The sequence below is a fragment of the Bos taurus genome, chromosome 13 (genome assembly GCF_002263795.3).
Source record: "Bos taurus isolate L1 Dominette 01449 registration number 42190680 breed Hereford chromosome 13, ARS-UCD2.0, whole genome shotgun sequence".
NCBI classification, from domain to species: domain Eukaryota; kingdom Metazoa; phylum Chordata; class Mammalia; order Artiodactyla; family Bovidae; genus Bos; species Bos taurus.
The window spans coordinates 53010918-53038826 of record NC_037340.1 but is presented as its reverse complement, the minus strand read 5'-3'; the positions used below and the strand labels follow the sequence as shown (position 1 = coordinate 53038826).

The window sequence follows — 27909 nt, the reverse complement described above, 5'->3', positions numbered from 1 at the left end:
CAAATCAAAACCACTATGAGGTACCATTTCACGCCAGTCAGAATGGCTGCGATCCAAAAGTCTACAAGCAATAAATGCTGGAGAGGGTGTGGAGAAAAGGGAACCCTCTTACACTGTTGGTGGGAATGCAAACTAGTACAGCCATTATGGAGAACAGTGTGGAGATTCCTTAAAAAACTGGAAATAGAACTGCGTTATGATTCAGCAATCCCACTGCTGGGCATACACACTGAGGAAACCAGAAGGGAAAGAGACACGTGTACCCCAGTGTTCATCACAGCACTGTTTATAATAGCCAGGACATGGAAGCAACCTAGATGTCCATCAGCAGATGAATGGATAAGAAAGCTATGGTACATATACACAATGGAGTATTACTCAGTCACTAAAAAGAATACATTTGAATCAGTTCTAATGAGGTGGATGAAACTGGAGCCTATTATACAGAGTGAAGTAAGCCAGAAAGAAAAACACCAATACAGTATACCAACGCATATATATGGAATTTAGAAAGATGGTAACAATAACCCTGTGTACGAGACAGCAAAAGAGACACTGATGTATAGAACAGTCTTATGGACTCTGTTGGAGAGGGAGAGGGTGGGAAAATTTGGGAGAATGGCATTGAAACATGTATAATATCATGTATGAAACGAGTTGCCAGTCCAGGTTCGATGCACGATACTGGGTGCTTGGGGCTGGTGCACCGGGACAACCCAGAGGGATGGTATGGGGAGGGAGGAGGGAGGAGGGTTTAGGATGGGGAACAAATGTATACCTGTGGCGGATTCATTTAGATATTTGGCAAAACTAATACAATATTGTAAAGTTTAAAAATAAAATAAAATTAAAAAAAAAAAAGAAAACTAAAAAAAAAAAAAAAAACCACCTAAAAATGTATATGAACCAGTGTCTAGTGAGTACTTCTTAAGTGTTAGTTATTATCATTATTTTCACCAGTGGGGAACTGTAACTATTTAGAAAAATAGCAGTTTTCCTCACAATACCAGATTTTGCCAGCAGAAAGTGTGCCTTATTCATAACAAGATCCTGAAAGTGTATTATGTTCAGGTCTCTGCACAGTACCTGGTACCATAAGTTGAAAGAGGCAACACTTTGAATGTTGATACCAATGCTGCAACCTCATTGCTCTCTGGCCAACGAAAGTCTCCAGGAAAGTCTCAGTGCAATACAGCCGGAAGACTGAGGACCCAGTGCTTCTTTCTGGTCCTCCTGAGATCCTATGTTCCTCCATGACAGGAACTGGGTTTCATTCATCTCAGTCCCTAATCCAGCAGACAGTAGGAGCTTAATCAATATTCACTAAGCAAGTGAGCAAGGAAGTGCAGTCTACATTATTGCACATTCTAGTAAACTGAATTTTATTTCTTTTTATATCTACAAAAAAGTACTTAAAAACTAATACTAAAGATTAAATGCATAAAAAGTTCAAATAATACAGAAATGTTGAAAGAATCACCTAGAGAGAATTCTTTTTGGCATGTAGAGTATTATTTATCCAAATGTTTCCTTTATGTATGTAGAAACTAACATGAGTACATGTAAGTACCACCAGCTTTGGAATCAGATATACCTCAGTTTGAAACCAAGCTCCATCACTTCTTAGTGCTATGGCTTTGAGAAAGTAACCTAACCTCTCTGAGCCTCAGTTTCTATGGAAAATGGAGATAATAATGAAAAAACTTATAGATGTATTGGAATAAATTAGTATTTATTTATAGCACCTACTGCTGCTTCTGCTAAGTCTCTTCAGTCGTGTCCGACTCTGTGAGACCCCACAGATGGCAGCCCACCAGGCTCCCCCATCCCTGGGATTCTCCAGGCAAGAATACTGGAGTGGGTTGCCATTTCCTTCTCCAATGAATAAAAGTGAAAAGTGAAAGTGAAGTCGCTCAGTCATGTCCAACTCTTAGCGACTCCATGGACTGAAGCCTACCAGGCTCCTCCATCCATGGGATTTTCCAGGCAAGAGTACTGGAGTGGGGTGCCATTGCCTTCTCCATTATAGCACCGAGGACAGTCCCAAATACAGAGAAAAACTCAGTGAAGGCTAGCAGCCATATATATATATTTCAACAAAATTTGAGGTTATGCTAGTTTATAGTTTATATTTGCATTTTATGTAACAATATGTTCAGTTTCCTGATAGCTCAGTTGGTAAAGAATCTGCCTGCAATGCGGGAGACCTGGGTTCTATCCCTGGGATGGGAAAATCCCCTGGAGAAGGGAAAGGCTACCCACTCAAGTATTCTGGCCTGGAGAATTCCATGGACTGTATAGTGCAAGAGGTTGCAAAGAGTCAGACACAACTGACCGACTTTTCTTCTTTCTATGTTCAGTTCAGCCACTCAGTCCTGTCCAACTCTTCTCGACCCCATGGACTGTAGAATAACCAGGCCTCCCTGTCCATCACCAACTCCCAGAGCTTACTCAAACTCATGTCCATCGAGTCGGTGATGCCATCTAATCATCTCATCCTCCGTCCCCCCTTCTCCTCCTGCCTTCAATCTTTCCCAGCATCAGGTGAGTCAGTTCTTCACATCAGGTGGCCCAAGTATTGGAGCTTCAGCTTCAGCATCAGTCCTTCCAGTGAATATTCAGGGTTGATTTCCTTTAGGATTGACTGGTTTGATCCGCTTGCAGTCCAAGGGACTCTCAAGAGTCTTCTCCAATACCACATTTCAAAAGCATCAGTTCTTTAGCACTCAACTTTCTTTATCGTTCAACTCTCACATCCATACATGACTACTGGAAAAACCATAGCTTTGATTAGACGGACCTTCATAGGCAAAGTAATGTGTCTGTTTTTTAATATATTGTCTAGGTTGGTCATAGCTTTTCTTCCAAGGAGCAAGTGTCTTTTAATTTCATGGCTGCAGTCACCATCTGCAGTGATTTTGGAGCCCAATAAAGTCTCTTACTGTTTCCATTGTTCCCCCATTTATTTGGCATGAAGTGATGGGACCAGATGCCATGATCTTTGTTTTCTGAATGTTGAGTTTTAAGCCAGCTTTTTCACTCTTCTTTCACTTTCATCAAGAAGCTCTTTAGTTCCTCTTCACTTTCTTCCATAAGGGTGGTGTTATCTGCACATCTAAGGTTATTAATATTTCTCCCAGCAGTATTGATTCCAGCTCATGTTTTATCCAGCCCAGAATTTTGCATGATGTACTCTGCATATAAGTTAAATAAGCAGAGTGACAATATACAGCCTTGACATACTCCTTTCCCAATTTGGAACCAGTCTGTTGTTCCACGTCCAGTTCTAACTGTTGCTTCCTGACCTGCATACAGGTATCTCAGGAGGCAGGGAAGGTGGTCTGGTATTTCCACCTCTTGAAGAATGTTTCACAGTTTGTTGTGATCCACACAGTCAAGGGCTTTGACATAGTCAATAAAAGCAGAAGTAGATGTTTTTCTGGAACTCTCTTGCTTTTGCTATGATCCATTGGATGTTGGCAGTTTGATCTCTGGTTCCTCTGCCTTTTCAAATCCAGCTTGAACATCTGGAAGTTTTCAGTTTATATACTATTGAAGCCTAGCTTGGAGAATTTTAAGCATTACTTTGCTAGTGTGTAAGATAAGTGCAGTTGTGCAGTAGTTTGAACATTCCTTGGCATTGCCTTTCTTTGGGATTGGAATGAAAACTGACCTTTTCCAGTCCTGTGGCCACTGCTGCATTTTCCAAATTTGCTGGCATATTGAGTGCAGCACTTTCACAGCATCATCTTTTAGGATTTGAAATTGCTCAGCTATTTGTTGTGAATTCTTATTCTGTGACAGCATATAGGAGATAACTCATACATTTGGGCTACATTGTATTCAAATGTGTGGCTGTATGTAAGTAATCCCCTGTCTCTGGCCCTTGAATATTTCTAATATTTTACTATTACAAATGACCAGAATAAAAATCCTTGTAGCATACATACTCTTCCACGCATGGGCATGTATTTCTATAGGATAAATCCTAGAAATGAAATCCCTGGTTCAAAGTGTATGAATTTTTAAATATATTAATAAACAATGAATTTTCAAATTCCCTTCGTAAAAGGCTGTATGCTTCACACTTTGATCATTTTGTGTACTTTGGTGCCTTCCAGTCATGTGCATTTCAACTAGACTCCTCAATAGTTTATTTTGAATGTCCCACAATAGTTATAGAATCAAGGACTTTGCCCAGCTAGCTCATTGTATTCCTTTACCTTTCGAAGAATCAAAAACAACTCCTGAGAAATTAACAGCAAATTTTCTGCAGCAAATACTCAGATGAGAGCTGAACAAAGAATTTCTATGCCATTCCCAGAAGAGAGAAGTGGAAATTCTGAGCACTGATAGGAAGAACATTTGAAATGAGAACAATCCGTTAAGTTTGGGAAACAGAGTGGCTGTATCTGCTTCTGTCTTTGTTTTCTGACTCAGGTCCTCAGTAAATAGACAAGAGGCCTCCTCTGTTGAGTCTCACTGGATGTAAAGTCTCCAGTGTAGCGTCCCCAGGGTGTGATTTGGATACTTACTGCTTGTAGCCCTCCAGATGCTTCTAGGCAATTCAAGGACAAGAGGTGGGTATTGTGGCCAGAAGCTGAACAGCGCCACCAAGCTGACAGGCTGTTTCAGCGGTGGCTAAATCCACTTTTATTTTTAATTTCAATTTTAATCTTGGTAATAAATATATACAATGTTTAAGAGTCAGTTACTGCTACAAGTTAGGTACTACAAGGCTTAAAACAAAAATCCCTTTCTCGCCACTGAGACCCATCCTATAAAGCAACATCTCATTCTGTGGTTACTTTCTGGAGGCGAGGAGCTGTGCTAGGTCTTCGTTGTGGTGCTTGGGGTAGTATCTTTTGTTGAGGTGCACAGACTCTCGAGTCAAGGTGCGTGGGCTCAGTAGTTTCGGTGCTCAGCTTAGTTGCCCCGTGGCATGTGGGATCTTAGTTCCCTGACCAGGGATCGAACCCAAGTCTCCTGCATTGCAGGGTATCCACCTGCCACCTGGGAAGTCCCTGCTTACTTCTTTATACCTGATTGTGGTGTCACGTTAAGATTTTAAAATTTTAGACTTTTTCTATTTCTTTCAGCTGTAAAGAATAAAGATACGGTTTTTCTCTTTCTCTATACACACACACACACGTGTGCACGCGTGTGCGTGCACGCACTCACATGTACACATGCTCCCACTCCAATTTTCTCCAAATAATTATATCATAATTTCTGGTTAAATCAATGTACTGTTTTTACATTATAATGACAATGTAATATTATTTCCAGCTGAGTGTTATAGTTTATGATGATTACAATGTTTTTGGTAAAAATTGTTTATATTTTCTTGGCTTCAATAATCACCTTGTGACTTATTTGCTTACATTTTCAATGTAATATCTTCAATCCATCCCCAAATTCTTTGCCAGAACTCCAGTCCTCTACAACTGCATCATTGTTGTGCTCAGTCCAGGGGCAGTATAGTGTGTGCATTAGTTTTCAAAGTGTGGTTCCTGGACCAGCAACATCAACATCGGCATCACCTGGGACCAGTGAGATGTAAATAATCAAGCCCAATCTAGGACTCACTGGTTAGTGGCTCTGGGGGTGGGACCCAGCAATCTAGGGGATACTGAGGTGCACTCAAGCTGGAGAACCTTGGTTTGTATAACAGTTAAGAGTTTAGATGGAAACAGTGACAGACTTTATTTTCTTGGGCTCCAAAATCACTGCAGATGGTGACTGCAGCCATGAAATTAAGACTCTTGCTCTTTAGAAGAAAAGCTTTGACCAATCTAAACAGCATATTCAAAAGCAGAGACATTACTCTGCCTACAAAGGTCTGTTTAGTCAAAGCCATGGTTTTTCCAGTAGTCATATATGGATGTGAGAGTTGGACTATGAGGAAAGCTGAGCACCAAAGAATTAATGCTTTTGAAGTGTGGTGTTAGAGAAGGGACTCTTGAGAGTCCCTTGGACTGCAAGCAGATCAAACCAGTCAATCCTAAAGGAAATCAACCCTGAATATTCATTGGAAGGACTGATGCTAAAGCTGAAGCTCCAATACTTGGGCTACCACGCGAAGAGCCGACTCATTAGAAAAGACCCTGGTGCTGGGAAAGATTGAAGGCAGGAGGAGAAGGGGACGACAGAGGATCAGATGGCTGGATGGCATCACCAACTTGATGGACGTGAGTTTGAGTAAGTTTTGGGAGTTGGTGACGGACAGGGAAGCCTGATATGCTGCAGTCCATGGGGTGGCAAAGAGTTGGACAGGACTGAGCAACTGAACTAACTAACTAAGAGTTTGGATACCAAAACACAAGGCTGTTGGGGATCAGATTTCAGCCATTCAGCTTGTTTGTGATGTGACAGCTTCTGAGGTTCTGTCTTCCCATTCATAAAATGGAGTCAACCGTCTCTCCCTGTAGTTGCGAGAGACTAGTTAGAAAGCATGACAGGCTCCAGTTTTTCTTGGGGACAGGGCTCCTGGAGCCTCAGAAATACAGTTCTGTCAAGGGAGGGGAATTCAAGCCAACTGCATAGTCTTCCCCCCAGCTCTTCCCAGGGTCCCCGGCTCAGAGTACACCCTCTACCTGAGGCATCCACCTCAAGCTTCTGTCCTTCAGCACCTCCACAGTCCTCTCCACATACCCTGTATCAGCTTCTCCCTCCTTGGGAACCCCCCTGAGCTGCCCTGTTACAATTTATTTCAGATAATTCTCCACCATGGCCCCCTGCCATCTCCTGCCCCCAACCCTCAACCCCCAAGCTTTCTTCTCATTCTCACTACCCTCTCACACAGCCCACTGGAGCAGCCTCAGCCTTCTGTCAGCTTCCATCCCTTCTACACTTCTCCACTCACCCAACCTTTCCCTCTCAGGCCAGAGCCTAATGCTTTCCTCACAGAATCACTCCCCACCAACCCAGGGTCAGCTGCCCCTTGGGTATTCTCACCCTTGCTTTTGAACTGTGGTGTTGGAGAAGACTCTTGAGAGTCCCTTGGACTGCAAGGAGATCCAACCAGTCCATTCTAAAGATCAGTCCTGGGTGTTCTTTGGAAGGACTGATGCTAAAGCTGAAACTCCAGTACTTTGGCCACCTCATGTGAAGAGTTGACTCATTGGAAAAGACTCTGATGCTGGGAGGGATTAGGGGCAGGAGGAAAAGGGGACAACAGAGGATGATATGGCTGGATGGCATCACCGATTCGATGGACCTGAGTTTGAGTGAACTCCGGGAGTTGGTGATGGACAGGGAGGCCTGGCGTGCTGCAATTCATGGGGTTGCAAAGAGTCGGACATGACTGAGCGACAGAACTGAACTGAACTGAAGTACCAGGGATGAGAAGGAAGCATCATCATTCTGCTTCCCACTACTCTTCTCTTTCCCCTGTGCTCCAATCACACCAGCCTCTTCACCTGCTACAATCCCAGGGCCTTTGCACCTGCTCTTCCCCCTGACACGGAATGTTCTTCTAGTCAGTATCCATTTGGCTGATTCTTTCACTTCTACTAGGACTCTGCTCAATAGTCAACTCCTTTCCTGAACCCTCCATTCTAACATAGAACACCCTTTGCTCTTCCTTCACCTGCTTTATTGTCCTTTGTAGGGCTAATGTTATTAGGAACCACATAATCCCACTATTACTTTTTATGTCAGCCCCTCAGAGGCAGGGTTCTACTGGAAGGACGTAAAGCCTCCCTGCTTCGCCTCCCTTTTCCTTCATCTCTTCTGTCACTAAATATTGAGCTCCAGTCATGTCTGGCACTGTGCGAGGCTCCAGGGAACTGGAGGTAGGGCTGTTTGTCGATGGAGAAAGGCGTGAAAGAAGGTTTGCCATAATTGTTCAAGTAAATGCTTACCGTGGGGAAGCTGAGCTGGGTAAGGTGGTGTGAAGAGCCTGAAGTATCAGTTCAAATCCCAGTTAATCAAACTCCTCTCTCAGTCTCTTCATCTGTAAAATGCAGCTAATGATAGTAACTACCTCACAGAATGAGCATGAGAATTCTCTGTTAATTTCTGTGCTGGACAGAAAACTTTAATAAATATTGGCTATTGGTTATAATAATAAGAATAGGTTATTTCTGTAACTTAAACAAACCAAAGTGTAGGGAAAAAACATCAAGCTATCAACAATTTTTCAAGTAGCCTGGCCCTTCTCACAGCATGAAAAAGAGTTTACACTCATTATGGTTCTCCCAGAGCTTCAGATCTGATCTCTCCTAAATCACTGCAGATGGTGACTGGAGCCATGAAATTAAAAGACGCTTACTCCTTGGAAGGAAAGTTATGTCCAACTTAGATAGCATATTCAAAAGCAGAGACATTACTTTCTCAACAAAGGTTCGTCTAGTCAAGGCTATGGTTTTTCCTGTGGTCACGTATGGATGTGAGAGTTGGACTGTGAAGAAGGCTGAGCGCTGAAAAATTGATGCTTTTGAACTGTGGTGTTGGAGAAGACTCTTGAGAGTCCCTTGGACTGCAAGGAGATCCAACCAGTCCATTCTGAAGGAGATCAGTCCTGGGATTTCTTTGGAAGGAATGATGCTAAAGCTGAAACTCCAGTACTTTGGCCACCTCATGCAAAGAGTTGACTCATTGGAAAAGACTCTGATGCTGGGAGGGATTGGGGGCAGGAGGAGAAGGGGACGACAGAAGATGAGATGGCTGGATGGAATCACCGACTCAATGGACGTGAGTTTGAGTGAACTCTGGGAGTTGGTGATGGACAGGGAGGCCTGGCGTGCTGCAATTCATGGGGTCGCAAAGAGTCGGACAGGACTGAGCGACTGAACTGAACTGAACTGAAAGTTCAAGTAGGAAAACTACAGGAAGGGAGACTCCACTGGGCTTGTTCAACACATGAGGCCAGTGAGGACAGGAGTGGAGCCAGAGCTGTGCCTGAGCGCGATGCAGCCGTCTGCCCTTAGAAACTCTAAGTAGGACTTTCCTGGTGGTCCAGTGGTTAAGAATTTGCCAGCCAAGGCAGGGGACTCAGGTTCGGTCCCTGGTCCAGGAAGATTCCACATGCTGCGAGGCAACCTAGCCTGGGCAACGCAAGTACTAAGCCCACATGCTGCAACTGCTGAAGCCAGCGCGCCCTAGAGCCCACGCTCTGCAACAAGAGAAGCCACCGCAGCGAGACACCTGTGTGCCGCAGCTAGAGAAAGCCCGCTGGTAGCAACAAGGAACCAGTGCAGCCGAAAATAAAATAATCTTAAAAATAAAAATAAATTATTTAATAAAAAAGAAGCTCTAAGTAAAGATGGGTGTTCATGGTGGCACAGTATGGTTTGTTTTCTCATCTTTTAAATCAACTTTACTGCAAGATAATTTACATACAGTAAAACTTCATCACCCAGAAAATTCCCTTGTGCCCCTAAGCAGTCAGTTCCCACCCAAAGATGACCACTGATATGATTTCTGCTACCATAGATCAGTGCAGCTTGCGTTTACGTTAATGGAATTACACAGTATGTACTCTTCCCCTCCACCCCCATTTATAAAGTAGCTTTATTTAGGTAAAGCTGTAAACTTGATGTACAAAAACTGCACTTATTTAAAGCAGACAGTTGTGTTTTTTTTAACATATTCCCCTCTTGAAAGTATAGTAAGATAATTTCATGGTCACGAACATATCCACCCCCTCAAAAAGTTTATCAAGTCCCTTTATATTCCATCTCCTCCTCCCTACCCCAACTACTAATCTGCTTTCTTAGTCACCATAAATTAGTTTGCATTTTCAAGAATTATATATAGAATTATCCAGTATATACACTTTTGTACCTGACTTCTTTCACTTGGCATAATTATTTTGGTTCAGCCATGTTGTTGTATCAATATTTCATTCCTTTTTTTCACCCAGTGAACAGCGTTTCTTGGTACAAGAATACAACAATCTGGTTATTCATTCAAATATTGTTGAACATTGGAGTGCTTTCCAATTTGGGACTCTTAAAGAAAAAGCCACTATAAACACTCTTATGTAAGGGTATTAATGAATTCTTACTGGGCTATAGGGTAAACATAAGAAACTGCTAAACTTTTTTCTCCAAAGTGGTTGTACCATTTCACATTCTCACCCACTGGCTTACATTTGACATCAATCATGTTCCTGTCTCACAGCTTCTGTACTTATTCCCTCTTTCTGAAATGCCTTTCCACGAGCACAGCTACCTCGAGGTTCCAGTTCCTGTCACTGTCAAAGACGTAATTGTGTCACTCTCCCCCTCCACACCCTTGCCAAACTCACGTGTGGAATTTACAGTCTCCCAGTACCTTTCTTGTTCAGTCTTTCAGTCGTGTCCGACTCTCTGCGACCCCATGGACTGCAGCATGCCAGGTTTCCCTGTACTTCACCATGGAATTCACAATCCCCCAGTACCTTAGAATATTTGGAGATAAAGTCTTTAATGGGGTGATTAAGCTAAATGAGCCAGTTAGGGTAGGCCCGAACGCAGTATGACTGTGTCCTTTCTAGAGGAGGAAAAGATAACCAACACAGAGGGATGGTCTTATGCCTTATAGCCAGAAGGCAGCATCTACAAACTAAGGACAGAGGTTTCAGGAGAAGCCAAAATGCCCACACTTTGATCTTGAACTTCCAGTCTCCACAACTGTGAGAAAATAAATTTATTAAGCCACCCAGTCAGTGATATTTTGTTATGGCAGCCCTAGCAAACTAAACTAGAGGCTCTCCAACCACCATTTTGTAACCATTGGAAAAACTGATTCGGGCAAGAATCATCAATGAATGGTTAAAAAAACTGGGTGAGGATCTGAGGCAGAACAGGACAGTCTCAGAATATCTTCCCGTGAGATACTTAATAACTAAAAAGGGGGAAACAGTAACTTTTCAGTGGAGTACCTTGGCAGAGACCAAGTGATCAAAGTGGACATCATCAGTACTGGGATAAAACGACATCACATGCCTCCTGATGTGGTCCACGGAGGACTTGACTTCTTTTGGTACCATTCCTACCAAAAATGCATAACCTGATTCTAATCATGAGAAAATATCAGACATATCTAAATGGCACCCCACTCCAGTACTCTTGCCTGGAAAATCCCATGGACGGAGGGCCTAGTGGGCTGTAGTCCATGGGATGGCTAAGAGTCGGACACGACTGAGCGACTTCACTTTCATCTTTCACTTTCATGCATTGGAGAAGGAAATGGCAACCCACTCCAGTGTTCTTGCCTGGAGAATCCCAGGGATGGGGGAGCCTCGTGAGCTGCCATCTATGGGGTTGCACAGAGTCAGACATGACTGAAGTGACTTAGCAGCAGCAGCAGCAGAAGATAACTCACCAGTACTCTTTGAAAACGTTAAGGTCACAAAGACAAAGAAAAGCTGCTTTTCTGAAGAAACTGAAGAGGCATGGGGAATCCCTGGTGGCTCAATGGTAACCTGCCAGCAATGTAGGAGACTTGGGTTCAATCCCTGGGTCGGGAAGACCCACAGGAGGAGGAAATGGACACCTACTCCAGTATTCTTGCCTGGGAAATTCCATGGACAGAAGAGCCTGGTAGGCTACAGTCCATGCAGGTTACAACGAGTCTAATACGACTTAGCAACTAAACCACCACCACCAAAGAGGCATGACAACTAAATGTAAATATGTGATCCTGATTGGATCGTGGGAATAGCTATACTTTTGGGACAAGTGGCAACATTTAAGTATGGAAGATGTATTAAAAATCGTTTTATTGTCAAAATTCTTGATTTTGATAGTTGTACCAAGGTTTTGCAAGACAATATTCATGTTCTTAGGAAATACACACAGAAGTATTTGGGATTAAAGGGGCATGATGTCTGAAACATAAAGTGGTGTGGGGGGAAAAAGTACACCCACGTCTATATATAATACATACACAAATACACAAGAGAATACGACAATGCAAATGTAGTAAAATATAGCAAACTATTATCCTGATTAAAAAATGTATGAGAATCTTTACCATGCTTGCAATTTATATGTAAATTTGAAATTTTACCCCCAAAATTTATTTTAGTGATCACACCAACAAAAGTGGCCTGTCCCCAGCCCCCCGGCACTCTTTAGCTCATTCTTTTCATCTATCACACTTACATTGTAAAATGATTCTGTGTATTAATTTATTTAATAATATCTAACATTTAATGTGTGCGAAGGCCCTGTCCTAAGTGCTTTAACCTTCTAAACTCAGTGAATTCTCACATACTGCTCTTCGCATTTTACAGATAAGGAGGAGAGACACAAAGTGTGTTAACTAATTTGCAGTCACCCATATGATTTGATACCCACTCCAGTGTTCTTGCCTGGAGAATCCCAGGGACGGGGAAGCCTGGTGGGCTGCCATCTATGGGGTCGCACAGAGTCGGACACGACTGAAGCGACTTAGCAGCAGCAGTAGCAGCGTATGATTTGATGAGGCACAGAACCTCAACTAAGGTAGAGATTGTCTTGTTCAGTGCTCTTTCCCCAGCGAGAATGCGGTGCTAAGTCGCTTCAGTCTTGTCGGACTCTTTGCGGCCCTATGGACCCTAGACCACCACGCTCCTCTGTCCATGGGCTTTTCGAGGCAAGAATACTGGAGTGGGTTGCGTGCCCTCCTCAATGAAGTCTTCGCCACCCAGGGATCAAACCAGCATCTCTTATGTCTCTTGCATTGGCAGGCGGGTTCTTTATCATAGCAACCTGGGAAGCAACTTAAAAAACGGGCGCCTCACGCATTATGGGAGATTCCCTGGTGGCTCAGATGGTAAAGCGTCTGCCTGTAATGCGGGAGACCCGGGTTCAATCCCTGGGTTGGGAAGATCCTCCTCTGGAGAAGGAAACGGCAATCCACTCCAGTACTCATGCCTGGAAAATTCAATGGAAAAGCCTGGTGGGCTACAGTCACTAAGAGTCGGACACATCTGAGCGACTTCACTTTCACACATTATAGGCACTCCATAAATATCTGTAGATTCAGTTTACAAATACGGAGCACTAGTGAACAAGATATTTTTAAATTCCTGCCTAAACGGAGCTTACATTCAGCGCTCTCAGCCCTGCCAATTAGCCACTTTCTATTTACATCTAAATATTTACATATTAACATTTTATATAAAATATATTTATTTAACTTGGGACTATCAATCCTGGGAGGTAAGGGCCAGTCTACCCATTTTGCAGAAGAGGAAACTGAGGCTCCAAGTGGAGGCAATGGTTTGCCCAAGATCAACAGGTTTAATAGGAGATTGGATATGGAGTCCAACCCAGTCCGGGCGGTTCCCAGGCAAGACCCATGAATCAATTAAACGGACCAATCCAATCGACCAATCAGTATTTATTAGGGCCTACTGCGGGCAGCTCTTCTCGCAGAGCGGACGAAGAGAGGAGGTTGCGGTGCACAGGCGGCTGCGGAGACCAGAGGCCACAGCCGAATCGCGGGAATTTGGCGCCTATTTTTTGTTGGTTGGGTGTTCTCGTCTGTGATTGGGCCCCCGCCCCGCGTGGGTGCGCCGGGCTGCGGCTGGTCGGCCGACCCTGGCAAGACGCCGGCGGCGCAGCACTCAGCCGGCCTTCCGGGGGATGGGCCACCAGGAGCCTCCGCTGGCCCGACTGAGGGCCGGACGTGCGGCTTATATAAAAAGGTTACGTAAAGGGCTCAGCTGGCGCGAACACGTGGAGAGCCGCGGGAGCCCGGACGCCCAGCTGTCCCCCGAGAGCACTGCTGCCGTGACTCGTGCAGTAGCAGGCGCCGTCGCACGCCCGACTCGGGCCGCGGCCTCCCGCGCGGCTCCGTACCCGAGGCAGCCCTGTCCAGGGGCGGATCATCCCCAGCCGGGGGCCTTAGGAGGGAAACGCGCTGCCCGGAAGTGGAAGGGCGCCGGCCAGGTAAGCGCGCTGTCCACGGCGTAAAAGCTAGCACCGAAGCTGGAACTACGCCTGCCGCCTCGGGCGTCTGTGAGGGCAGTTGGGCCCCAGGTTGGGCGCGTTCAGGGACGCCGAACTTTTAAGCCAACCTCTTACACCCGCAGTCCGGCGGGACTTGGGTCGGTCCGCGGGGCTCTGCTCAGGCTTAATTCAATGGACTGTTTACACCCGGGAGAACTCTGGGCGGGACGCGGGGAGGGGCATCCCAGAGGGAGCCAAGCAGCGGAAAAAGATTTCCACAGTCTGAATTGCTTCTGAAGGCGATTTTCATCAGTCTTGGAAACTACTGGTTCTTGTTTTTCGTACTGCTACACGATAAATTAACTGAAAAGGCGGGGACTTTTTGCTCTTTTCTCCGGCTCCCCCCTCTGAGCCAGTGCCCCGTGGTTTCGTCTTTCCCGCTTTCCCCTCCCCTCCCCCGTTCGCTCTGCAGCCGTGGCTTCCGTCTTAAAGGGGCCGCAACGGCCGGAGGAGGAGGTGGGACGCCCTGAGGCTTACGCTCCAGGCCTCCCCGCCTAGGCCTGGTCGTTTAACCGACTTTTTCCCCCGCAGGTCACAATCCAAGGTCCCGCTCTTCCGCGTCCCGGGGCCGGACGGAGGGATGAGGCAGGGGGGTCCCGGGCAGCGCCGTTGCTGCTCCCCCCGCCGCCCGCAGCCATGGAAACGGGGGAGGAGGACGGCGCTCGCAGAGGTACACAAAGCCCCGAGCGGAAAAGGCGAAGCCCAGTGCCGCGGGCGCTCAGCGCGAAGCTGAGGCCGGCGGCGGCGGCCCAGGCCATGGATCCGGTGGCGGCCGAGGCCCCGGGCGAGGCCTACCTGGCGCGGCGGCGGCCGGAGGGCGGCGGCGGGTCGGCGCGGCCGCGCTACAGCCTGTTGGCGGAGATCGGGCGCGGCAGCTACGGCGTGGTGTACGAGGCAGTGGCCGGGCGCAGCGGGGCCCGGGTGGCGGTCAAGAAGATCCGCTGCGACGCCCCCGAGAACGTGGAGCTGGCGCTGGCCGAATTCTGGGCCCTGACCAGCCTCAAGCGGCGCCACCAGAATGTCGTGCAGTTTGAAGAGTGCGTCCTGCAGCGCAACGGGCTCGCCCAGCGCATGAGCCACGGCAACAAGAGCTCGCAGCTTTACCTGCGCCTGGTGGAGACCTCGCTCAAAGGTAGGAGCGCCGAGGGCCGCCCGGGCCACGCCGGGCCTGGGCCCGAGTCTGGTGGCCAGACCCAAACTGACCCCTGGACCCCTAGAACCCGGTCCCAGTCCTGTCACCCTGGACCCGACACACCCTCCTTTCCGCGCCAGGCAAAAAGTCCTCCCTCCCCTCTCCTAATCTGGAATCAGTTCCCAGCCCTAAGGTTAGCTGGTATTTTCATAACAAGGGCTCATTAAGTGCTAACCATTGTAGTAGTAGTGCTCCTTAAGTGTGAGCCATTATTATGAAACGTCTAGCACTTTGAAGGTCGGATTTGGAAGTGCAGGGGGTTGGGTTCAGAGTTAGTGGAAGAACTACCGACCGAGCCCCTTCACAGGCTTGGGCCCCTTCTCTTTCCCTCCCAAAGCAAACAAAAAGAAAAAAACTCAGCTGGACCTACCCACACCCACTCCTTGTCTGGTTCCAAAAATCCCCGAACCCTCGGGCTCCACCCTGCAGACTCTGGTTCGTCTTTTTCTTCTGAGACCCCCAGCTCTTCTTCCCAGGGCACTCAAGCTAACTGGTGGTTTTTAGGCTAGGTCCTCTTGGGACCTGCAGCATAATAACCCCACAGGTGGGCCAGAACTGTCACACAACAACATCGAAAAACATCCTCTTGTTTTACACGTTCTTAACTTTCTGAGGCTGACTTGTAAGTGGTTTTATTTCTAGAAAAGGTAGGGCTCAGTGAGGCAAAGGGGTTTTGCAGTCCTGGGGAGGGCAAGTCTGGTTTGATGGTTTTAACTGCAGTTAGGGGGTGTGTGCATCCTGAGTGCTCACGTGTCTTGTTCACACTTCAAGTAGCCGGGGGGTCTCTTCCTAGCCAGTGGGCTAGGAAGGCCTGAGCAGTGTTCTCAGGGGAGAGGTTGCTAATCTGAGCCCCAGCTCTGCCCTAGATCTCTTACAGTGACTGGAGGTAATAACTTTAAAAGTAAATCCTCTCCTCTTTCTATAAACAGAGAAACTAAGGATTAGAGATGAACTTGAAGGTAAGTTGATGAAGGTTAATCAGCTTGTAAGGGAGGTAGGGTTGTCCTCCTGCTTTCTTTACAGTTTTTCATAGCTTAAGGGATGTGATCCCAGATTTGTCTTGATTCAAGGTCTCAGTCCTTTTAAGAGGGGTAACAATTGCTCTTCTCCCCTGAAGATGAACTAGATCTGACCTTAGGATGGGTAGGATCTGGGGTGGGGTGGGATCAGCCAGTGCGTTTTGTTTGGAGCTTTTGCCTGATCTCAAGATTCTGCAAGGCCCATCTCAAGAGAACTCCTTGACCCACTTCAAATCAGTTTTATAGAGGATTGAGAACATGCTCAATATTACCTGGGGTCCTTTTTCAAAATAGGCTTCCACTTTTTATGCCCATCTCTGCCCCATCTGTCCTGAAAAGCCCACCCTCTCTCCACAGTGAATATATTTGTTTTGAAAAGACTTTCTAGGAGATTCTTCCAGCTCTTCAGTTCACTCTTAGACTGTCTTCTCTGTGGTTAATGAATGGTCTGGACTTTGTCTTACACCACTTCTTGGGATGTAGCAATTTGCTTTGCCAAAGGGTCCCCCATGTCAGTCTTGAAACTCCAGCCTGGGTTGGAAGTCTTGGCTTTGGCAACTCCACAGTAAACAGTGGCAGCCTAGCATGGGCTTTGGGGTTTAGATTTGCTTTTAGACATGGTTTGTCTGAGCTGACTGCATGAAACATGGGACAGGTTGTTTCAAATCTGTGGGGAGCAGTCTTTTATTCATAGGGAGAGGGTTCCTCTGTCATAGGGTTGCTGTGCAGCCTGGGAATGTCCACAAGTGCTCCAGATGAGAGAGCCGCTGCTTCAATAAATTCAGGCTACATTGTGAACCTTCCAGCGTCATCCCCTTCAAGATTCACAAAGTTCCTGTACAAGTTTCCCCAAGTGGACCGTGGAACACTTTGTCTTTCCTGGGTTGTCTGCAGCGCCAAGTTGACAGAAACAGTGATATTTTCTTCCTCCCTTTGTGACTAAAACTGAGACCTAAAAGAAATGAAATATTTTGCTTTAGGCCACACACTTAATACATCCCTTTCAGTTATTTGAAGTCTTAAATATATGAGCCTCTGCTATGGGTCAGTTAATGTTCTGGGCCCAGGGAAAGAACAGTAAAGGCAGTGTATATTGCCTCTGCTTATAGGCTGATGCTCAGAGTGTTAATAAGCAGTTAATAAGCCTGTTTTTTACTGTCAGTATTAAAGTGGAGAACAATAAGTATCCAGATTACCCCAAATTAAGTTTCCCTGACTTCAACTTCCAAAATTTAGCAGTCCTGATATACCCCGGGGCAGATTCCTTCAGTTTGCAGATAACCTGGTTCAGCTCTGTCTGTAAACAGAATGTCCTTTGTGGTCGCCTCTTGACCAGTCTCCTGTAATTTAGAATAAATAACAGACTAAAAAGTGTTAATCTCCCTTAAAGTCTCAATGAACCAAACCCACAAACTTACTGAGGTCCGTATAGTGGTATTTGCAGAGGGAAAAAAAAAAAGCACAACTCTTAACCCCAAGGGAACTTAATTTGAAAAGTTTGAGGAGCTGTAGAAAACTCAAATGCTAATCGGGGTCACCGGAGGAGGAAAAGGCTGGTTGGCTCATTAACAACAGCTTTGTACTGTGTTGTGCAGATTAGCAAGAATGAGAACCGGGAGGTAGCAGGGAAGGTGGGCTTTGAAAGAAGGGAGCCTGAGAACACACGGGTAGGTAGAAAGAAAGTGCATTTTATTTCATAATTCAGCTGAAAAGAGACTGGTTCGTCCCTGTCCCCAAGCCCCACTCCAGTGTCAACTCTACCCGAAGACATTTCTATAGTTTTAAAAAGTTATGTATGAATAAACCAGTGTCAGAAAAGGGGTAGAGGACTTCTTAATGCAGTTCTTCATCTTGTCCAACTTTGGTAGACTTCTGTGTTTTATGTCCTTCCTTTCTCTCTGAATATAGACCAAAAGGTCCTACCCAGAGCATTGTATAGAGAACAGAAGTTTGACAGTCAGCAGTGAGCCATCTTAGATGTCTCATCTGGCCTTCTGTTTCACAGGGGAGGAAATTGAAGCCCAGAAAAGGGACAGGACTTACCCCAAGTGAGTTAGTGGTAGTATTCAAACCAGTCTGTCAGGCTTTTTCTTTTAAAAAAACAAATTAACAGTCTCGTAAATTATTTGGTTGATGGGTTGGTGGCTTTGTTTAGCTTTTAAGAACTTTTCGTTAAAAAGGAGTTTACGGTTTGCTTTTTATTCCCTTGTTTTCATTGCCAAAGCACCCTGTCTTTTGCACCTAAAACTTAATTCAAGGTTACTGCCACTTAAAAGATGGCAGCCAAGCCTGAGCTCACTGTCAAACTCAGAAATTCGGATGCTGTCTCTAAGGTACACACTGATCCTTCTAAGAAATAGCAACAAAAAGGACCAAAAAGAAAATCCAGGACAAACCCTCGAGATTCATAAAACTGAAGAATTAGAAGTTTGGAAAAGCTAGGAACCTGGCTTATCCCAGCTTGGTAAAACTTGTTCCATTTGACCGATTATCTGCCTGGAGAATCCCAGGGACAGCGGAGCCTGGTGGGCTGCTGTCTATGGGGTCGCACAGAGTCGGACACGACTGAAGCGACTTAGCAGCAGTAGCGATATTCAAGATACCTTGAGGGTCTTCAGGTGGGTGGGAATCTTGGCCCCTGGGAGGTAATCTTGTCTGCACCCTGATGCCTAGTGATGACTATGAGCCACATACTGTTCTAGAAGAAGCTATACAAAGTTTCCTCCACAAGGCATGCGGAAGACTTCCCTATAAGGTCTTACTCTTAAGGGTGAAAGGTGAAAGGTCACAAGTGGTGGGTTTCCTGGAAAATAGTAGAGGTTCCCTCTGGGAGCAGAGAGGCCTGAGGAAGCGAGGGAGGTGGACCTCAGTAAGCTGAGGGGGAGCCAGGATCCCAGAGGGAGGGCCCAGGATCTTAGTGGATATGTTGTTGGCCTTCAGACTCCTCTCAGGCGTTGAGAACCCAGGGAAACCTTGGGTTCAGAGCTGGGTTGCCCCCTTCCAGGCCCCTAGAAAGCAGCTCTGAATTCTCTACTGCAGCTTTGGGGCCTCAGAGTATAGAGGATCCCCTAGGTAGAGGCAGAGAGCTGACTGGTAATCTTTGGCTACCCTGACATAGATAAAAAGGCGGCATTAGGGGCCCTGGAAATAAGTGGGATACAGTAGAACATTGGTATTGTCAGAAGTTGTTAGCCTCAGTTTCACCCTGTTCAACAAAACGCTAAACCTCACCGATTGCTGTGTGCGCAGAGCTGTTCTGAAGGCTTACCAATTAACTGATTTAGTCCTCACAAGTACCTTTTGAAGTGTATACTGTGATTATCCCTATTTTACAGGTAGGACAGTTGAGGCACTGAGGTTAGTGAAATTGCCCGATATAAAGCAGCTAAGCCATAGCCAAGTCAGGCTCAAAGCCCTGGCGTTCTGGATCAAGCCTGATTTCCTTCACAAAGCTGTGCTGCACTTTGAGACAGGTGGCTTATGTCTGAGCTCTCTTATTTCTCTTGGTTGTTAAATGGGTGTAATGATATTTTACTGAAAAACCAATGACTACTGTGTATTTCAGATTCTGTATTAGCCAGTACTTGTAGCACTACTTATCTCTACCAGTGCCTCCCCTATGTCTCAGCTGCCAGGGACCCTCTACTTCCTTTCTGTTCTCTTGATTGTCTTGGGACAGCCATGCAGACTTTTATTTTCTCTTGCTACTGGCAGACTGCCTTCCTTCTATGTGCAGTGGGGGTTTTAGATACCAGCCCCAGGAGATAGAAGCAGCCCTTACTTGAGAGGTTTGATTAATTGGGATCATGTTGGATAGGACCTTTTATGGCATAAACAAACTGTCAAGGAGAGCTTAGGGTCTCAATAGAACATCAATTTATTTTCAACTTGAACTTGGCTTTCAGTGGTATTTAACCAGTGGCCCTCCTCACGGACTCACAAATTCTGGATGCTTGCTTAGTTGTCTTAATCTACATATTCTGCAGGTCCTATACTAGAACGTTCTGTTATTTCTCTGTTTTACGCCTTTTCAGCTAAGAGCTCTCATCTTGATTCATTTCACCTAGTTATTGATCACCTACTCAGTGTGTTGAGGTACATCGTGGGAGCCCAGAGACTTGGCCTTGTTCCACTGTGGTGCCCAGTCTAAGGGAGGAGACAGACGGGCACAGCACAGCTGGTGATACTTGACTGCAGCCCGTGAGAGGCGCTCTGGGGGGACAGCTGGCAGGAATGTGGACTAAGTTGAGCAAAGGGAAGGCTGAGTTATAAAGGGGCAAATCAGAAGGCGGCCTGGCAGGGCCCATTGCACATGGGGAGAGAAACCACCAGGGCTGCCCTGGGTTACTGGCCCGTCTGCCTGGCCAGTGGGATCTGCATTTTTAACAAGATCCTTGGAATGTTCCGAGTCCTAATAACTAACCTTAGATTTTCATGGTTCATCCTCTCATTTAATCCTCTCCACTTTAGGTTAGAGTTTCTGTTACCTAGTTTTACACACAAGAAAATCAAGATCCGTCAAGCTGAGTAACATACAGTGTTGTAGCGTTACTTGAGTAACTTGTCATACTACTAGTAACTTGTAGCGGTGTAGGGTCAGGGTCTAGGTTTATATCCAGATGTTCTTTCCAGTTCTTGACATGCTGCTGTATGACTATCCTGCTTTATGACGCATTAACATGATTAATATTGGATAGTTATCTGCCCTGGTGTCCAGGCACCTTGCAAGATGCTTTGTGTGTCACAATTAAGCCTTATTCCCGCCTATTGGGGTACATGTCTCTTCCAAGTTTATGAGAAATGAACCATTCGTGGGGTCTTTTTTAGAAGTTGGCCTGGGATGACGTAGCCATGACAGTGTCAGAGTGGGTGATTTTGACCCCAGGAGGACCACTGGGCCAGAGACTTCAGCATTTGGCCTCGCAGCCTCTGTTGGACACTGTATCTTGCCCTGGCAGCCACTCGGAGGGGGTCTGTTCCCTAGTGCACAGTGACATTTGATTAATGAAGTACTTTGAATTGAACATAGCCTGTGGTGTTGACATTGGACCCAACCTCTTTATAGTGACACAGCTCAAGGTCATTGAGGCCGGGACCAGGGCTTGGTCTATGAGCTCATCTTGGGAGTACGTGCTGGGTGGTCCTTGTCTCTGGCATCTTCTTGGGACTGATCTTCTGAGCCACTTCTTCAGTTAAAAGTTATATATTAAATTTTTTATTTAATACAAAATAGGGATGGCTATGGTCATAACAAATTTTCAAACCTCAATTCTGGCTTCCTTTATAATGTTTTTTGAACATAACTTAAAAATTTTGTACCTATTTCCTATTTCACATTAACTGTGCTTATGATGTGTTACATGACCTTTCTCTTTTGGCTAAGTAAATTTTGTTGAAGTAAAGCATGACCCTGTAAGCATTCAACTAAGTTGGCAACGCCATTACTAATCATTACCTACTCGTGGACGGTCGTTCTGCCTCCTCACTTTTACTGTGCTGTGTGGAGATCAGCTCTGCATGTTTTAGTGCTTGGTGTGCAGCTTTTTTGATGCTGGTAGATTTTTGTTTTGTCATTTTGGTTCTCTTCTCTTAGAATAAATTCCTGGAATGGGATTTTTATGTCACATTGAGCATTTTGAAGACTTGTGATAAATATTGCTGAATTATCTCAGCATACTTACCAAAATCATAATTAATCCTTTATGAAAAATGCATCAGCATGTTGTGTGATTGGCCTTGATGAATATTAAACTCCTTGGGGGCATACATAAGAGTACTTAAGGAATTGCATCCAAGTGGGAAATGGGACATCCAGGTGTTAACTTCTGCTGCTGGCAGCAAGAGGCGGCAGGAAAGCATCATGGTTAGAAACCCAGGCTGTGGAGACGCTGAGGTCTGCCTCTGTGAGACTGTAGTGAGACCGTAGCCTCCGTTTCCTCACTTGTGAAAGGATTGTGTGAGTAGATGCGAGTTTGGAGTGAGGAGAGGCTTGGCTTCTTCCTTCCTGTCACATGTGACAGACACATGATACATTGCTAAGTTCTGTTGATTCTAAATATCCAAGACCTTTTCCCATCCCCTTCTTGCCTCCTCCCTTGCTCTTGCTTCTTCTGATGGGTCTCTTGGCCGCTAGTCTGTCTTCCATTTCTAACTCCTGCCTCCAGAGGGAACCTGGTTCTCAGATGTGTTCTTCTACACGTTGACATCTCTGAAATCAGCACTTAGTGGCAAGCCAGAGTGTTGTCAGCTTGGATGTCTTACTTAAATGGTATGCCTTACTTAACATTAGTGACTTCTTAATTTCAATAAGTAGCTTATTTTTCTAAAATAGTTCAAGAACTTTTAGTCACTTGCCATTTCTTAGAGTTCACATTCTTTGTCTGCCAGATGCCCTTTCTTTTGACCTGACTCCAGGCCATCTCCAGCCTCATTTCTTCCCGTCTCCTACCACATCTCTTCTGTGATTACCCCAGATTACATGGGTCCCTCGCTGCAAGTATGCAGCCCCCTGAGCTGGGTGCTCTCACTCTCTCCATCCTGGGAGACACAATACATAAGCCACTTACTCTCAGCCTTCCTTTCTCTTATCCTAACCACCTTTCCCTACTCCTCAGGCAGAACTGCCTCCTATTTATTCACATAGCTGCAGTCATTCTGCTTCTAGGGACTGGAAGCCTTCATAAGGGCAGAGACTGCCGCTTATCACATCTCTAGTGTCTGAGAAGCAGTATGTACTCTAGTATGACCATGTACTTATACTAGAGCATAGCAGATGTAAATAAATTATTATATATAGGATGGATAAACAAGTCCCTACTGTATAGAACAGGGAATTATATTCAGTCTCCTGTGATAAACTATAATAGAAAAGAATATTAAAAGAATGTATGTGTATAACTGAGTCACTTTGCTATATAGCAGAGATTGGCACACATTGTAAATCAACTATATTTCAATTTTTTTAAAAAAGTCTAATTTCTGGAGGATGCTTGGAAACAGGCTCATAAAATTCCGGGTATTTTGTATCCCTTTCCAGGAAGTGCCTGCCTTTCCATAGCTCATATTGGTTTATCCTTATGCCTAGTCTGCTGGCCTCAAGTTTCTCGATAGAGCCCATTTTGTTGGACGATTTGAACACTACTTATGCCCATGAGTAATGAGATGTGAGACACCTGCTTGATTTTTTTTTTTTTTAATTATATCCCTGTGAACTGTGGCACAGGTTATGTTTTGAAGTACAAAGTTTATCTTGTGGTCTTCTGGCTACTGGACTTGGAGGAGGTAATACAATGCCCGTGAAAGTGGCCTGCTCTAGGTAGCATATGAGTTTTAGCTGTTAGAGCCTGAGAAATGTGATGTAATCACCAGTGTCATTTTCTGGTCTCCGTTTCCTCTTCGCCTGATATGTGAGAGGTGAATTCTCTGGCCTCCAGCACTCGGGAGGGCTGAAATCAGTGACTTGCGGGGCCCTGGCTGAGGTCTGCGGGAATGATGGTGCAGAAGATGGCACGGGTGTGATTCCCCCACAGCACCTTAAACTCTGCTGACTGTGGCTTCCCTCAGGAAAACGTGGCATGGCGTTCTCATCTCAGGGATGAGAAAATGGAGGCTGAGCGGTTCAGGGACTCACCCCCTGTTCGAGCCAACTGCCCATCATACTCGGTCTCAAAGTCACCCAGTAAACCACGGAGCAGAATTGGGGTCTAAGCTGGACCTGACTTCCGGCCCTCTCTTACTCTGCTGCTGCTGGCTTCTCGACAGAAATGTGCCCAGCGCATCCAGTGCCCTCCCTCCAGCTTGCTGTGATGTGAGGTCACTGAAAAGAGGCCCAGGGAGGCAGTCTGCCTGAAGGAAGGGACCAGAATTCTGACATGCCTCTCCTAGTTTTTGTGGGCAGCTGGGATTCCTGCATGAAAACATGCTGCACCCTCTCATAAAATGAGCCCAAGGCCCTTGCCTGCTCAGAGAAGTGCTGTTTGTCCCTGGGACATGTCGCCGTGTCCCCCACCTTCCATTCCGTCACGCTCACTGATGTGTCTGCTTCCTGTCCAGCACTGGCATCTTAACAGACAGGCCCCTCCTCAGGTGTCTCCTGACCTTAGCTTATTCTCCAGATCAAGTCCCGCAGTCTTGGGTGTCCCCACCCACCCACCCACCCACCCACCGACTAAGGGCGCTTTTTCACCTTTTGTTTTCTTTCCCTGGATTCTCATAACCTGAGCTTAACAGTTATGTAGTCATTTTTGCAGAGTTGTTTTCTTTTTACTTCAGTTGCCATAGTTACCAACTTTGTATATAAAATAATCATCCCCACCCTCTGTTACCCCACCAGAAGTCTCACTGTTTTCTGATGTGGCCTTTGCAGAAGGAGTCTGATGGCTTTTTAATAGTTTCCTTTCTGGCTCTACCATCAGCAAACATTTCGTGGTCTCCTTTTTATGGATCTTTACTCTAGAGTCTAGATTGATCAGGGCTCAAATCATTGCTTTATTTTGCAGTCTTTTTAGATAGAGCCTCAAGCCGCTAGAGCTGATGACCTAGAAAGAGGATTAGGAGACGGGAAACAACTGGTTTAAAAAAAAAAAAAAAATCCATCTGCCCTAAACTGGTTCTACCTGTATTGCTTTTGATTGTGAGCAATATAAACAAATTATATAATTACAGGGGCAGTGTGGTCTGTCAGATGATGGTCAAAAACCTAAAGCTTTTGCCTTGTCCATCTAGTCACCTTCTTGCATCAACCTAAAACTCCCAAACCGCTGGCTTTTTGTTGACTGTGTGCCTTGGTGATTTGGGGGCTTAGTGGGGTCTCATCTGAATCACCTGTTCTCCTTGTAATAAAGTAAATGGTAAAAGGAACCTTCTGGCAGAGACTTGTGTGACGGGGTGCAGCCTTCATTTTTGGTAGAATGAAGATACCGTGTTAGGGGTCAGAGGACTTGTCATGAAAGATCCGTGTGACCACCCAGGGCAGGCCCAGCCTCCTCATCAGCAGGATGAGACACCTGCCTACTTAGGCTCAAGCTATTTGGGCTCTTGCAGTCATCAGATAGCTTCCTGCTAAGGTTTCAGTGAACTGTCACTGCTTTATAAAGGATATTGGGATTTGTCTGGGTGCCAGTCACCAGCTTTCCTGGAGTTTCTGTGCTTCAAAAGGAAAGACTTTCTGGAGAAGGCAGAGCTAGAGTTTCAAGCCCACACAACTTGATTATATCTTATACCCACTTCAGACTTCCTCATTACACCTCTCTGGTCCTTTTGTTCCTGGGCTTCATTATCCATCCCATCTCAGCGTAGAGTTCCCATCTGGCTGTTCCCCTGCTGATTTACTGCCTGTCTCTTAGGGTCACTCAAGTCCTGCCCCTTTGGACTTTTTAAGATCTGGTGACTCCTGCCCCCTCTTCATTGTTCATAAAACTTGACCTCGATGCCGATGCACAACTTAGGATGCTTGCTGTTTTAAAGATCTATTCTCTTTTTCAAACTAAACTTCATAGAGATGGGCCTATCACGTATCTAACTGGTGCTTGGTGTGTGGGGGGCTACCAGAACACACTGAGTGAAAGATATCTGAAATAACATTGTAGTGCCATTCTAGATACGTTGATGACGAGAATCCTGTGCAAAGCAGGGAGGGATGGAGGGACGGCCTTTGGCCTCGCATGGGGTAACAGACATTTAACGGTCTTCTCACGTGTTTTCACTCATCGCAGCAGCATCCCTGGAGTATGCTACCTATTTGGACACAGGATAATGAAATGCAGTGGCTCTGCAGTCATAGATTTGAGTCTGCACTCTTAAGTCTCTGTGAGCCTTGGGTTCATTCCATTAGATGGGCCTACTTTTTTCCTTCTACGGTGCTGGTAAATTTTGAATGGAATGTCAGGTGCCTGTATTGGTACTGTGCCTCACACATGGCCATTGACAGGTAAAGAAGCAGAAGCGGAAACTGGGCAGGGTGCACTCCTGGCTGATCAGCGGTAAGCCCGGGTTCCCTTCTCGTGTTATCCCTGACTCCCCTGAGTGAGTAGAGGCGGGCCTTCTTGTGTAGTTAGCCCCTTGCCAGTCCCGCTGGTCCTTGGATCAAAGCAGTCAGCACTGTCGCTCCTCCTCCCGTGTGCTGCATCTCTGTAGTCTGTACGTGGTGTGACTGTCCATCTCACTCAGGCTCTTTCTGGTCTTCCCTTGATTTAGGAGAAAGGATCCTGGGTTATGCTGAGGAACCCTGCTATCTCTGGTTTGTCATGGAGTTCTGTGAAGGTGGAGACCTGAATCAGTATGTCCTGTCCCGGAGGCCGGACCCAGCCACCAACAAGAGCTTCATGCTGCAGCTCACAAGCGCCATTGCCTTCCTGCACAAAAACCACATCGTGCACAGGGACCTAAAGCCAGACAACATCCTCATCACAGAGCGGTCTGGCACCCCCATCCTCAAGGTGGCAGACTTTGGACTAAGCAAGGTCTGTGCTGGTCTGGCCCCCCGAGGTAAAGAGGGCAATCCAGACAACAAAAATGTGAATGTGAATAAGTACTGGCTGTCCTCAGCCTGTGGCTCAGACTTCTACATGGCCCCTGAAGTCTGGGAGGGACACTACACAGCCAAGGCTGACATCTTTGCCCTGGGCATTATCATCTGGGCAATGATAGAAAGAATCACTTTCATTGACTCTGAGACCAAGAAGGAGCTCCTGGGGACCTATATCAAACAGGGGACTGAGATCGTCCCTGTTGGTGAGGCGCTGCTAGAAAACCCAAAGATGGAGTTGCACATCCCCCAGAAACGCAGGACTTCCATGTCTGAGGGGATCAAGCAGCTCTTGAAAGATATGTTAGCTGCTAACCCACAGGACCGGCCTGATGCCTTTGAACTTGAAACCAGAATGGACCAGGTCACATGTGCTGCTTAAAATTCAGGGCAAAGCATCTTGGGTGTTTTTCAACTAGGTGAGTGTACCTCTGTTTGCTCTGCATGTGCACTTCCTGGACTGCTGGATTCCTCAGACTTGGCCCTGAGGGATGGGAGGAGAGATGGGGAATGGAGTTGGGGGGAAATGCAGGGTGGAAGAGAAATAAAGTGCTCGATACCACAGATTCCTCCCAAGTCTCCATGAGGAGTCATGGGATTATTTGAGTACAAATTAGAAAGTCTAGAGAAGTTTTGAGTGGACACTGCATTTGAACTGAGTCTCTTAAGATTTTTAGAAACACTTTTTCTCAATAAATGCTTACTGTAGAAAATGTGCAAAAGTACAGACAATTTTTTTCAGAATAAACGCTGTCCCCAGTTTGTATCCTTCTACGTGTACATCCAATTCTGCATAGTTTAGATCATGCTGTTTTAGGTTTAGTTTTCTGTTCTTCCATTCAGTTCTAACCTGAACATTTCCCCATGTCATTCCTTGAAAGCATCCGTTCAGTTCAGTCAGTTGTGTCCGGCTCTCTGCAACCCCATGGGCTGCAGCACATCAAGCTTCCCTACCATCACCAAATCCCAGAGCTTGCTCAAACTCATGTCCATCTAGTCGGTTATGCCATCCAGCCATCTCATCCTCTTCTCCTCCTGCCATCAATCTTTCCAGCGTCGGGGTCTTTTCCAATGAGTCAGTTCTTCATATCAGGTGGCCAAAGTATTGGAGCTTTAGCTTTAGTCCTTCCAATGAATATTCAGGACTGATTTCCTTTAGGATTGACTAGTTTGATATCCTTGCAGTCCAAGGGACTCTCAAGAGTCTTCTCCAATACCACAATTTGAAAGCATCAGTCCTTCAGC

At 45.9% G+C, this 27909-nt stretch overlaps 1 protein-coding gene and 1 non-coding gene across 3 annotated transcripts; both read left to right on the top strand.

The window, feature by feature from the left end:
- Positions 1-12729: 12729 nt before the first annotated feature.
- Positions 12730-12801, top strand: TRNAY-GUA (transfer RNA tyrosine (anticodon GUA)). Its single transcript has one exon. It is a non-coding gene; the product is annotated as a tRNA-Tyr (tRNA).
- A 348-nt stretch (positions 12802-13149) lies between these two features.
- STK35 (serine/threonine kinase 35) lies at positions 13150-27377 on the top strand. 2 transcript variants are annotated; one of them, XM_010811521.4, is made up of 3 exons: positions 13150-13868; positions 14460-15060; positions 26334-27377. In XM_010811521.4, the coding sequence occupies exons 1-3, from the start codon at positions 13563-13565 to the stop codon at positions 27044-27046; spliced, it is 1620 nt and encodes a 539-aa protein (XP_010809823.1). In that variant the 5' UTR covers positions 13150-13562; the 3' UTR covers positions 27047-27377. The 2 variants fall into 2 exon arrangements, with proteins under 2 accessions (XP_010809823.1, NP_001107240.1); NM_001113768.1 differs by lacking the exon at positions 13150-13868 and having other exon boundaries at positions 14565-15060.
- The last annotated feature ends 532 nt before the right edge of the window (positions 27378-27909 follow it).

Coding starts and splice junctions, on each gene's coding strand:
- STK35 (XM_010811521.4), top strand. CDS start 13,563: ATGGGCCACCAGGAGCCTCCGCTGGCCCGACTGAGGGCCGGACGTGCG. Junction 13,869..14,459: donor AGTGGAAGGGCGCCGGCCAG/GTAAGCGCGCTG, acceptor TTTCCCCCGCAG/GTCACAATCCAAGGTCCCGC. Junction 15,061..26,333: donor GGTGGAGACCTCGCTCAAAG/GTAGGAGCGCCG, acceptor CCCTTGATTTAG/GAGAAAGGATCCTGGGTTAT.